The 14,520-nt window shown below is 37.7% G+C and overlaps 1 protein-coding gene across 1 annotated transcript in view; it reads right to left on the bottom strand.

Annotated features, from left to right (window-relative positions):
• The window catches only part of LOC117494760 (cadherin-7-like), a 78,682-nt gene that overhangs the window by 36,820 nt on the left and 27,342 nt on the right, over positions 1–14,520 (bottom strand). The window contains 2 exon segments of the mRNA XM_034145716.1: positions 3,238–3,357; positions 11,578–11,872. Of these exon segments, the coding sequence (XP_034001607.1) occupies positions 3,238–3,357; positions 11,578–11,872 (415 nt within the window).

The following is a 14,520-nucleotide window of genomic DNA, read 5'->3' on the forward strand; positions in this document are numbered from 1 at the left end:
GTGTGTGTGTGTGTGTGTGTGTGTGTGTGTGTGTGTGTGTGTGTGTGTGTGTGTGTGTGTGTGTGTGTGTGTGTGTGTGTGTGTGTGTGTGTGTGTGTGTGTGTGTGTGTGCCTCTTGTTTGACAGGTTAATAAAGCAGCCATTGTCCTACAGAAAGATAACCAAGGTGGGATTTGTCTGTGAGCTTTAAATGATGTGCTTAAAGGGCCCATGTCATGGCCATTTCTACTGATCATAATTCCATTGTTGAGGTATACTAAAATAGATTTATACTGTGCAATCTGTGAGATTTAAATTATGTGCTTAAGACAACACTCCATTCTTACTCCTAAAAATGTTAACACATTGAAGTGAGTGTTCAGGGTCTTGCTCATTGAGATATTTGTCGCCAGGAACTACTAATCCTTCAATTAATGCTTGTGTAGACACGCTAAGCCTCTGCAAACTCGTAAAATCATATATGTATATAATATGTAGGTATTGGAAACTGTTAAAGGAATTGGTTTGGAGGAATATCAAATTAATTTGGTTATATTTCACATGTAAAAAGAAGATGTCTATACCAAGTGTAAGAGTACAATTAATGTAAATAAAGTGAGTACTGTATGTGGTGACTTGTCAGGGGAACTGGGATGCTGAAGGGTTTAGTAAAATAAGAATAAGCCTAGAATAGATAAGATAAGATAAGATAAAATGGACACTTAATAATCCCTGTTGGCAATTAAGGAGTTTAAAGCAGCAACAGAGGGAGAGGGAACAACAGGACAGATTCACACCAGGATAATAAAATAAATAATACAATTAGAATCATAAGTGATCTGCTTAGACTTGAATAGATTTGAACTGGAAAGTGCTTTAAGAGTTTTGACATTTTTCTATATTAACAGTGTAATAATGTGAAAAATACACATTATGTGAAAGAAAGGTCACTTGGAGTTACAAAGTCAAAGAGTGTCAAAATAGATTCTGCAGTTCCCTCTCGCCTTCTACAGTATGTAAGCGCCTATTAACTCGTTGTTTAGGATCCACAACAGGCAGCTGTTCAGCAAAGAATCACAAACAAATGTATTAGACTATCTCAGCACGCAGACAAAGTGGATAATGCAGCTGTTAATAGAAGGATAATATGTAAATAGATCACAACTTGGACTAATATGGCGAAAGGCAACACTTGGGCAAAATAAGGCAAATTACCAGCAGTTTTTCGGTTTCAAATTCAATAAGACTTCGAAGTATCCTTGGATATTTCTTTTTTAATCACCAGCTGAATGAATTGCAGAAAGCAACTGAGAAAAACATTGAATTCACAAGTTCCAAACCAAACTAATCTCAAGGAAGGTGGTCGCCCTTTTTTTTTTTTTACACATGAATTAGCCAACGGAAGAATTAGCTTCTAAGCATTCATGAGGATTCACTTAGAATCAAAGTTTTACAGCCTGAGAGAAGTCCCTGTGGAACTGCCGGAGCTTAAAGAGTATCCATGAGAAACTTTCTCATTTAGAGTGAGTAAAACATGTAAATGTTCACCCCAAAACATGGAAGCACGGACATGTTCCCTAATGAAAGCTTCAGCGGGAGGCTTCATTAGTCGAAGGTCTCTAGAAAGTGAAACAAAACATAGAAATTCTGTGATACTGCGCCGACTTCAAAGCCAAGTGTGCGGAAATGTTGATGCTCACAACATATTTTCCTCTTTACACACAGCATCCATTATGCCAACACAGTATGAAGTCATTTCCTTTTTTTGTGACATACAATCATATTTCTTCAATGGCCCATTTTTTTTCCGGTGGTTAGGCTCATGAATGTTTACAGGTCACTGTGGAGTGTGTGAATGTCGAGCATCCCTCATATTTCTGAGGTTGCCTGAGTGTGAAAAACAACCGACATAAATCTCTGCATTGCAGTGGCTTTCACCAGTTCATGAATTGGAACTACATTCAGTATAAAAAAAAATCCTGCACTGTGTGTTGCTAGCGAAGCAGAGGATGGGATGATATTATGGTCTGTATTTTTTCTGTTTATTTGCAAGAGTGCTTTGCATGAAGTATCCGAGCCTCGGCAGGGCAGTGGCTAATGAGCCGGCTATGAAGATGTAGCGAGGACTGCCGCTGCACTTCACAGGATAAAACACCCCGAAAGTCAACAAGCTACCTCACAACTTATATCGCAGTTTATTTCAGCCCTATTCTCAGGCTTTTTGAAAAACGGTTTTCTGATTGCTGTTATTATTATTGCACCAATCGACAATACTTCACTACAAAAACTCGAAATCTTGCCAAGTATATTTGTCTAATATCTAGTCAGAATATGTCTTTACACTTGCTATAAGACATAATAACTTCAGAAGTAACAATGCAGTGAGGTATCGGGTCTTGTTTTTAGACAATGCATCATCTTGTTAAGTCAAACATCTTATTTTGAGTTGTATCTCAGATTAAACTTATTTTCAAAATCACCAACTGACTTCAGAGAACAGAACATTTTGAGCATTTGCGGCTTATTAACACAACATTTCCTGATTCTGGTCAAATATAGTTCAAAATAAGTTCTCCCAGCTAATTACAAGATCTGATTTATCTAAATATCCAATCTTATTTGAAGAAATCTTACCAAGCACATTTTCACTTGTTCTATTGGCAGATACTCATTTCAAGTGAAACCAGCTTGTTTTTATAATTTATTTTAACTTGTTTTTGGAGCAGCATTATTTCCAGTGTTTATTTGAATTTTTTACATTTTAATTGTTAAACCTTTATTAGAATTATGGCATTTTTATTACTATTATCTTTTTATTTGTATTTCTTTTGTACCTACAGTATATGTTCCCTTTGTTTTATGGGGTTTTATATTGGCGCATCGATTTAGTTATCTTGTGTCTTATCTGTCGGAGAGAAATCATTATTTATTTTATTCGTATTATCATTTACCTCCTTGTGTCTATTAACCTGTTAAAATGTTATCTTTTGCTGCACGTACCTGTAAAGTTCTTACCAAATAATCTGAGGGAATTTCTTGTTATTTATTTTTAACTTGTGATGTGTCATTTTGTAAAGCACTTTGAGCATGTGTTGTATGAAAAATATATAAATAAAGCTTTATTATGTTATAATCAGATGTTTCAATTTGTTGATGGCTAAATTGAAGCACTGGTGTTTTCAATTGTGAATAGAATCCACCGTTTCTTTCTCACTGGCCACATCTGTGTATCATACGACCATTTTGTTTGACACATACCTGTCTTGGGCTCCACTGAGAAGTACGGCTGTCCGTGCACGATGCTGTAGATCACCCTGGCGCTGTTCCCATACGTCGGGTCATCTGCATCTGTGGCTGCCACTTGCACTACCATGGTTCCTGTGGGCAGACAACCCTTCATTAGTTTCCAAGACAACATCCAGAAGTCAAACAGAGCTAAATATGGAAACAGTTATCATATCAATTGAGCATGTGACCAATTCCACTTGAAAGAGAGGGGAAGAAAAGAGTGAAAGCGATAAAAATGTGACTTCTGAGGCGGTAAATAATCTCGTTAGTCATTACTACACTTCCTTTGTTGGGCGTGGTGTTTGGTTTTGAGTTTTTTCTTCTTCTTTCGTATAAAGTTTAAAGCACTTCAGCGGCAGCAAAAGATCTGACATGTGCTGTGTGCTGGCGCTTTGCCTCAAACGCTGCTAAGAAATAATAACACATTGGGTTTGTTGCCGTCTTTTGCAGGGGGATAAAGTGTAACTGCGAGCCTTTGGGGAGCATTTCGCCGCCATTGTCTCCATTTCCCCCCCCCCCCCCCCCCCCCCGCAGATCAGTCAGAAGCATCTTTTCCCTTAACTTCAATCTGTTGATTCTACTTCAGCAGCCAAATGGGTTGTGTAACCAATCTGTGCTCTTTTTACCAGGCCCTTCACCCCCACCATACACTGATCCAGAAACGACTTAAAGTCAGAGTGTTTGAACTTGTCCTGCAGTGATGTAGTCTTTTTTCCACTAATTACAGCTCAGTACAATTCTTTACATTAAATCATTTATTAAGAAAAAGAGAGAAAAAAGGCACAGTAGGGAAAACGTTTCTTCTGCCTGTATTCTTTTTTCTTATTTGTGTGTGGAAATTGTTGTTATAAGCACAGATGGTAACACAGGCAGTTACTGATTTAAGGGTCCATAAACTGCTTCTGGAGAGGAAAATGTAACTATGAGAAACGCATCCTAAATGTTGTTTGTTGAGGAGGTTTTGTTGGATTCTGGTGATAGTACACAGTGCAAGGCAGACCTTCTGGTCTAGAAGGATAAATATAACCCTTAGTGCAGTCAAAAATGAGCAAGTGGCTCAATGTAATGCAAACAAAACAAGTTATATAACCAAAAAGAATATGCCAAGCTAGTATCCAGTATAAAATAAGAGATAATCCTTTAAATTACACCAGAAAAAAATAACCTTATTGACATCTTAGTTAGAAATACAATTATTTGGTATGGTAGCCAGAGATTCCATTAATTTTGCGATTGATTTATTAAGGTAAAAAACAAACCCCTTAATTTAAAAACGCCTTTAATTGACAAACTAAGTATAATGTAAGGAGTATATGACTTAAGTACATACCTTAGTTTGAAAACCTTAATTTAATACATTCAGTCAAATAAAATGATTTTAAGATCATTAAATAATAAACACAAGTCTACATCTGTACTAGTCAACTCAGACAGTATAACATGTGTTGTACACAGTTGAGAAGTGATTGGCATATTTTCATATCCCTTTTGTTTTAGGGGAAACACATTTGTGCCCAACCTATCAAGCCTGATTGTGCCCTGTACTGCCCAAACTCCCTCCGAGTTTACAAGAAGGCAATTTGTTTTTAAAACTAGACTATGAACTCCGCTGACAACTATCAACTGTTGTCCCTGCGTGCAGTACAGTATTGTCCTCTCCCACTCTTCCTCCGAGGCACAGAAGAAAACATCAAACACGACGCCTTATATTATTTCTTTAAAATACCGGCTGAATGCGGTTGATGTGACTTGAGCTGACAGCCGTGGCTTGGAAGGTAAAGGCAGAGAAGCGTTTGAAGATTTCCCAGAGAAAACATAATCAGCTTCAATCATTGCCCATCGCTTTCAGAAGGTCGCTCATATCAGCCTTGTTGCTCTTTAATTGTTACAGATGATATAATGTCAAATGACTGATATGAATCTGATAAAAGGGAGAAAAAGCCAATTAACTGTTCAATTATCACAATCAACCAGCATGGAGTCTACGATTTGCTGTGAGACTGTACGTCAGAGTTGGTCTTAAAGCTGACGCCTGCTGCGATGAAATCTTCAACAAAAGACATTTTTTGAAATAACCTTGGAATTGAAAAAAGAAAAACAATGCATTTTCCAGTTGCTCATATAAAAAGCTGCTTTAATATTTCACTTTAATAGCTAGCTGCACATACTGTATCTCAAGCCTTTGTAGCATTTGACAGAAAGTGCTGTCTTGCAAGTTGGTGATATTTTACTTAGAAGAAAACATCCTAATAAAAATCTCACTTTCTATCACGAGATGTTTTTTTACAGGCTTTTTACCGGATGAAACTGATCATGGAAATTGAAGATTAGAGTCCGCCTTTGTGGCCATAAAGTGGAATTAACAGGCTCTGGCTGTGGATATGAACAATATAATAGAAAAGGAAAAGGCATGGAGAAGCTGGAGAAGTTATCACCAGGCGGCTCGCAGAAGGACACCTAGATTATATCATCACCTCTTAGTCATGACAGGTTATATTACAGGTAGTTTAAAACACCAAGGTCAAAGGATGAACGAGAAGAAAGAGTGTGAAAGAGAGCTCGGGTGACGTCTAAATCTCTATTACAGGTTGATAGTTAAAATCACGTCACAGAGGCTGTAAATCAACATTCAATATGGACTCGGAGAGGTTTTATTTTTCTCTCCAGGTTGTCCAACAAAACATCCTGTCCTAACAATATTACCAGAATGAAAGATAATCTGAGGTGGGTTACTGGATGTCAGAAAAACACCAGGAAATTTGAATAGATTCTTTCTGCTCCATGAGGCTGTCATCTGCTACTCAATTTGCCCCGTCTGTGTCCCTTCAACATTTGTCCGTCTTCGTGATAGATCAGATCCTGACATTTTTTTGTATTCATTCCCCCGCAGCTGTGTACAAAACAGGTTTCCTAATCAATTCCGCATCTTGGGTGACCAACTGTCATCTGCCAGTAATGAAAATAAATGTGGCATGCTGGAATCTGAATGGAAGACAGGTATTCTCAAGCCACTTGCATATACAAGCTGCATCCAACTGTCAAGTACAATGAGCTTAGCGCACACTCTGAATGCAAATTTAAAACCAAGGAGGTAACCATTATATTAATACAAACAGCATATGTTGTCAAATAAGCATGAGAACACATTTAAAACAATATCTTGGGCTTTGAAATTGAAATGCGATATACATAAAACAAAACATGAAACAGTATATGAATGTTAAAACCTTCTGTTTAAGCTTTCATGAGTATTCAAAGCTGTCACTGTTGATTAACCTGATTATGCTTGTGCACATTCACACCTGCTCCACATCGCTTCAGGGCTTATTGCTAAGAGATCAATTCACTTTTATTTGCAATTGCCAAGAGACAATGAATAACAACACTTTAAAAGAAAGTGGCTAACTACGTGCTGTTTACTCTGTGTCTTTCAAGTAACTCTCAGTGGACATTTTAGTAGGTATGTGTGTTGAATGCGAACAAATTAACCTCACTATTTACGGTCTCTACTATAAGTAGTTTACTTAATTGAAAGATCTCAGAAGCCCTGTTTCTGCTTTGGACATTGCATCTTTCAGCTGATCCAAGAGGATTCTAAAATTGTTTGTTCAGCTTAAAACATAAAAGAATGTTCTCAGCTTTTAAAGAAAATCTTCAGCCTTCAGTTTAACATTTAAAATCACCATATATGAAGATTTTCCCTAGACAGGTAGGTTTTAAAACTTTTTTCTGATGTATGGTAGAAGCGCGGAAGCATAAAGTAGAGTAATATGTAAATTAAAGAAAGTATCTTCAATTTTTACTTTTTGAGTAGATTATTTATAACACTGCCTTTGACTATGGCCTTAGTAATACACATTTAATCGAATTAAAATATTTTATACAATGTTACTAACAACAGAACATACACGTGTATGTTTTAATTCGTACACTCATTACATAAAATGCTAAAGTTACACCCCAATTACATTTTTTTAAACATTTTAATCCACTTCACCTTTCCATAATCACCTTTTGAATGTACATTATCCTGGGTCTCCTCTCTCAGGAGTCAGACAGGAGCGATGACAGCTGCATATTGCACTAGTGAACAGTCACTTGAAGAGCTGTGGCCTTGAATTGACATTACATTCTCTTTGCTTGTAATGAGCTCTCAGACTCTCCTTCGGCCCTTCTCCGTGCGGCAGGAGATCGTCTCGCCTCGCAATTGTCACACCTTCAACTGTCCTCAAGCCCTCTTGTCTTTTATTTGACACCCCCGCCACGATTAAGACAAAAAGTCTTCAGAGATCCCCGGGCCGTAAGGTCTCCTTGTGTATGGACGAGCACGGCCTCTAATTACTTTAATGAATTAAATTCATGATTTCCTCTAAATTGAACCCATTCATCAGCGGAGCAGAGCTGTGACCATTAATGATTTAAGGACATCTATAAAGGAATTATTGAGGACAAGAGGTTCATGGCCCCCTTCCTCTGCTTTTTACTGATCGCTTTGAGCAGATATTTACAAAGAGGGGCGATGCTTTTATTCTACTGGTTGTTCTCTCGACTTGTGATGAAGACCTTCACAGGAGCTGGCAGATTAAGCAAAGTGGGAAGGGTAACGCATTCCTCCTCTGTGGTTGGTTTCCGTCTTATCTGCGGTTGGACACGAGACTCCCAGCTCTTATACTCTAATCCTCTGGTTCCTTAAGCCTGAGCTCTGTACCCCCTGTCGACAGTCAGCTGTGTAATCCTTCAGAGATCTCCTCCCCCCCCCCCCGCCTGTGTAGTAAGCAAAGCACTGTTTCCCTTGGAACAACTCCCACTGCCACTGTATGCATGCAGACATCTCCATCTTGACTTTGAAGGTTGTGAAAAAACACCTTTGTTTCGCTCATTTCCATCTGTATGGCGCACACATGTTGGAGGTTTGGAGGTTATGATGATATGAGCGTGTTTATTAGTGTGAGGACGTGCTTTAATTTAATATGCTGGTAAAACCCAGAAATGTAAAGTGGGTATAATGAATAATTTTATAATAACGTGCACGTGAAAGGGGTCGTGCTTGGTGATTAACCCACAGAAAATGATCTTCTGCAGTTCCCCCCCGCAGTGTGACAGAGCTTTCATTGTTTTGGTTTTCTGGCACACTCTCACTGGTTTAAAAGACTTGTATCCAGCTGCAGCAGGCAACTGTTCGCTGACAAGTTCACCATTCTAACTTAAAGAGGTGGTAATATATTTGTGTTTTTTTCACAGGTGTTTTTTTGATGCCTTAGGGGGCCAAAAAAATATGTTATGCCAACAACATAACACCACCTACAACCTAAACAATACCCCAATATCCATCCTAAAAGCTTTGACAGCATTTCAGTCATTGAACCAAGCTACTGTTTGTCGCACACTCTCAATATCTCCTTTTAAATTACAGCGGGAGTTACTTATGTAAATGAAATTGTATACATTTAGGATGAAAACAAAGATTATGGGGTAAAAACACATATGTTTTCGATAATAACTCAACTTTCTTATTGAAAAGGCAACCCTATAAAATGCTGATGTTTGTGTTTTTTTTTACTATATATGATGAATCACAACAATATGATATTGTTTATATGACTTGTGTCACTGAGGACAACTTTGAAATAAAAGTCCTGATTTTTTTTGCATTTAAAAAAAAAGAACAAAATAAAAAAAATAAAGGCAACCCTAGTATAAAAGATATACTGTCGATTATATGCTAGGTCAGAAATTGGTGGACATTGTCCTAAAATATTCTTTAATACATCCTCAGCTGAATGATGCTTGTTCTGCCTTCTTTTGCAAATGTAGACGAAGTTATGTTGATTGTGTAAACTGACTAATCTACATCTAATTCTAATCTTTTCAGCACTGGTAGAGGACTGATTGCTGGCTCCCATCTTGATAATGAATTGTATTAAGACGGCAGATTGAAGTGCCTGTCAAATCATTATGTATGCTTGGTATCAAATATCTTGAATTATCTCCCCTCTCAAGAGGATGCATTGTGACATTGCAAATGACTATATTTGAATAAATGTCTCCAAAAACAATCAACAGGCGTGAAGCAGAGAAAATACATATAATTGATCTGTCACCTACAGCAATCTGTAGGTTTAAAATTGTGTTTATCATATCAACATTTTGCTGTCAATTGACATCCAAGATAATTCCAGCCTCCATTCCATCACTCAGAGCTCACTTGTGATTAGACCTCAGCTCCCAGCATGCCCCTGAGCGCTTTGGGAACCCCTGGCAGGAGCTGAAGGGAAGTTAGGGATGTATGTGCTGCTCTGTTTAATGGATGGAGAGGAATGTATTTGTCTGGATCAGACATTTTTCAGAGACATTTTTCTGCAGAGAGCTACCTGAAAATACCAGCCATTACGAACTCTGAGCCCAATTTGTGGAAAACATGCCCATGGCCTTCAAGCCTGATTCAGACCTTAAGTTCGCATGAGTCAGTTTTTAAACATGCGTCACTCATCAAGATTGCTAAGCCTGGAGGTCTGTGCTGGCATATGTGAGGTGATAAATATGTAAATTAAGGCACATCAGACTGCATTACAATACACTGACTTTAAAACACCGTGAAATAGCATTTCCACAGCATTGTACGCTCAGTAACACCCGCTTCTTCTTAACCAAAATGTAGATTTAAATAGCATTTAACGGTGAACTGGAAAATTCATACTAAGAAAGAGAAAAACAAACCCTTAAAAAAAACATATTGCTGATGAAATGTTTTAAGAGCTACGTTCCGGTAAGTTCAATATAAAGAGCAAATATGGAGATCACTCTCCACTCTGTTCCTTATACTCCTGCTCAGTTCAAAAGCCTCTGGATGTTGTTGTGGCTAATTTGCATTTACTAGCATTTTGAGCTGGAGCGTGACCCGTTTAAACCTTAGAGGAAATCTTGACCATGCAGCTAGAAGACAGGCTGTGATACCATGGATTCCTGCAGGACTGCATTTAAAACAGACAGATAATAGGAAATATAAACTGTTATGAATGCTAATGTGATCAACGGCATAATATCTGCTGAGTCATACAACAGCTGTTTAAGGTTTTAAGCCATGCTAGCGGTGTGGCTCTGTAAATGGCAATGTCAGTCACTAGGTGCAAACTGACATATCTGAGCAACTATTGCCTGGATTGCCATGACATTTTTTACAGAATTTCCCGAAGGGTGAACCACAATTAAAATAACATTTCTGGTTTGGGGTGAAATGTTTTGACAACTATTGGATGAAATGCCTTGCTATTTTGTAAAGTAACTCAGGTTTCTTCAGGATATGTTGTCTTGTCTTTTACTTCATCTACTGGAATCATCAGGTAAATGTAATTTGTCAAATACCTACAAAACTCATGACACTTCAATCATCCACAACTATGGTTTGTATTAAGTACCAATGAGCAAATATTAGCTGTAATAAGGTTAATATGCTAATTAGCAGTGGCATTAGCACTGTTGTAAGTACAGACTGCTAGCTCCAAAGCTATCGTGAGTAATTGAACACTTGATTAAGGGTAGATAGGAAATGTCTAAAAGCCTAACCTCAAAAAAATGAATTGTTATTGTAGCTTGGTCTATATCCGATTAATAAGAAAATATGTTGCCAATAACCTCTTTTAAATTGTAAGATATTTACAAGATCTATTGACCTCCCTGGTCATCTAGCTCTTTCAAATGAAACATTGCGAAGACTTTTTCATTCTGTTATTTTATTCTTCGGTGAAGTACTTTAATTTCATAATGTGCTAGAGAAATTAATTGCCGTGTCAAAAGCTCCAAGGGCAAATGTTTAGTATGGTCCTTGTACATCATCATGCTTTCAAAAACAGAGCTGAAGGGATTTAAAATTGAGAAAGACCTGGAAGTCCTAAATGATTAGAGTACAACATTCATGAAAAATATAAAACAATAAATTGCCCTCGCTGAGGCAGGCCAAGATTGAAAAAGTTTAAACGAGACCTAGACTGAATTTGTGCTCATGTACTGAAATGAATGCAGTTTAAATTGGGCCCAATGTGATGAGTACGTATTGAGTGGTACAAAGCCAACACGCTGAATTCAAATTAATATTGCAAACCTCCCTATTCCCTACCATGACCCAAAGACTGGGAGAGATGAAGACAAATTCAGTGAGGTGGAAAATTATCAAATGCAGATGTAAGAGCGAGGGCAAGTCAAAGATAAAGTGAAAGTATAAGAGGGAGTAGAAAAGAGGAATGAAACTAAGAGGATAGAAATAGGGAGGAATTGTAAAAGGGAACTAAAAAGGATTATATTAGGAAGGCTTACCTAAGGGGGACATTTCCGGTACCCCAGCCAAGTATGGTCCATCAAGAAACTTGGGCTCATTATCGTTGATGTCCTGGACCTTGACCACAAATTCGGATCTGGGCTCTACGGGGATATTGGTGATGCGGTCTACAGCTTGAGCTGCGAGGGTGTAGTAGGACTGCGCCTCTCGATCCAGGCGCTTCGTGGCGTGGATGTCCCCTGTGTTCTCATCAATGGTGAAGATGGAGGAGGAGCCCTCGCCAGTTAACACATACTTCACCTTGCCATCTCCTTTGTCCACATCTGAGTGAAGCTGAAAGAAAAGGGAACATCAGATTAAGGAACCACAGAAGAAAGTTAACAAATCTGTTGTATTTGCTCATGTTTTAAAGGTCGCCTATTATTCAAAATCCACCTTTTCATGTATTTTATACATAAAAATGTGTCCCCTCTGTGTAAAGAGATTCTGAAAGTTTCAGGAAAAAAGATTCCCTCACTTTTTGTCCTGATCCATTTATATGAAAAAACTGTATGGAAATGAGCTGATCATATTTTGGCCACTTTATGATGTCATAACGATTTTTTGGCTTGTGTAACCATTAGCCAATCACCAACCAAGGTAACATCCGCCCACCTTATCACCTGAATCTCCTCCTAGAGCACCATTGTGTTCTTTTTTAACCAAATATCTCTCAGAGGGGCGTGGGGAGTGGCACCTTGTTTTCATCTAAAGTAACAGACAGAGAATCAGCACTTTTGAAACAGGGCTGAAACAGAGGGGTTTATGGGATGCTGCAATGCACGATCTGCAAAACACTTCAGAGACATGTTTTGAATATATCTGAGAACTATAATCTATTGATGAAAAACAGTATAATAGGGGACCTTTAATATTTTAGTGGTGGTGTTCGACTTAATAAAGAATGACTTGAGGGCATTTGTCTTTAAGCGGAACATGATAGTGGTTATTAGATGATGATTACACAAGTGAGGGTGTTACTTCTTATAACATATTCATAGATAAAAAAAGCTAAATTGATTCAACTTGAGTTTAAAATGTCATATTTTGAAGCATGTCACTCTTGTATAATGCATAAATATCTCATATTTAATACTAAAATATTTAAACATTAGCAAGTGCAAAACATGTTTGTTGGACAGACATTTGAATTAGATCAAAAGATCAACACATGCTGTATCTGTGAATGAATCCCATCAAATGAATGGAATGAGATGAAATGATGCCACTTACTGCAATACCATTGTGACTTGTTAGCGTTTGTAATGGTCATTACGACTGATCAAACTAGCACTTTTCCATTAAAGCCACCAGCAATAACCAGCTCATCTAAAAATAACATACTCAAGCTCTTTGAAAATACCAAAGACAATGATGATTTGCCAACTGGATGTCATTTCACTTATTTTCTGTGAAGCCAAAGTTGCTGCTCCATTGCCCATAATGCAACGGAATAACAAATGTCTTCCCAGAAATCTGTAATTTCATAAACTCGGAAATGTTTTAGCCTAAATTAACCTGATATCAAGTGACTATTGTTGCCCTGAAATAGTCCAATATATAACAGCCACTGTTGAATGGAAGCCTGATTCAATCTTTCACATCATTTTTTAAATGACAGAGCACAGATGGTTGGACAGACGTGAATATTCTCTGTGCGAATCAATCAAATCTGATAAAGAAAGGATTCTACCACTGTTGACCTCTAATAATCAAAAGCATGAGCTGAAGCCATGTAGTCAGTTCAGACCTTTTAATGGCCACATAAAACATCCCTTCCTAAAATCAGTGGCGCACGAAATTCTATTTCTATCTTCTATCTCAGAACATGCTCACACTGTGGAATTCAAATGTTTGTTTCTTGGAGTAGCTAGAATATTAATATGAGCTGTTTTATTGTTCCATAAACAGACATACTACAATAAAGTTGGAAAAGCTACATATTTTTTAAATCATTGAACCTGTGCAGTCACTACAAACACATCCGTATGGCAGAGTTTTAGTCTCAGAGGAACAAGTCCTGAGTTTAAAGCTGACTTTAAGACCCCTCCTCAAAGTACGACTCAACAACCAAAAGAATCCTTGAACAACTCTAAAGAAAGAACACTCAACGCGTCTTGGAGAATAAAAATGACCATGACATGTAACCAGCCTTGAATAATCACGTCTGAAGTCAAAGCTGTCTGAGGGCCGTCAACCCCTTCAATGTTCTGAACTTCAGAGCGATCACAGAATCTAACATGTATCTTAGGGGAAGGTTGTTGTTGGTGTTTTAAAAATGGACAGATAGACCGTTTTATCTGTCAGTATTTAGCAGAGTGCATATTTCTGCCTCAACTCCAACATGACAAAACACCTCAATTATCAGCAAAGCATGCAGAGCAAGCTTTTAGTGGATTTTGATTATTAAATGTGTTTCCTGATTCTCAATATTTGGTGTTAAAAGAGTACAGAATAAACGTCAATTGAACCTGTAATGGTGAATGGTAAATGGACTGCATTTATTAAGCTATTTTCCATTATTTGTGACCCTCAAAGCACCCTTACATATATTGTAACTCAGATATCCATGGACATGCCATTGGGATCAATCTGAGGTACAGACATTTAAATGTGTGGACAACCATCTACCTCCCAATAAGTGTAATATCTACGCTTCAACAATGTTCTCAACCTTCCTGGTGTTTTGCATCCAATTTTCTCCAAAATTAGCCCTTGCATTCGATTAAGAAGGGAACCAAGAGGAAATGAAAGCAATAACAATCCAACATCAGCCTAAGCACTTAATGTGTTTGTGTCAATATAACAATGATGATTCACAAAAAGATAGTCCTTTAGACAGAGAGGGTTACATGTCTGATAGCTGCACTGGGAATTACTCTGTAAAAATAAATATGTTGCAAATAGATACCATATAACTAAGGTTATCAAATGGGTGATCT

The sequence above is a fragment of the Trematomus bernacchii genome, unplaced genomic scaffold (assembly GCF_902827165.1).
Source record: "Trematomus bernacchii unplaced genomic scaffold, fTreBer1.1, whole genome shotgun sequence".
In the NCBI taxonomy this organism is placed as follows: domain Eukaryota; kingdom Metazoa; phylum Chordata; class Actinopteri; order Perciformes; family Nototheniidae; genus Trematomus; species Trematomus bernacchii.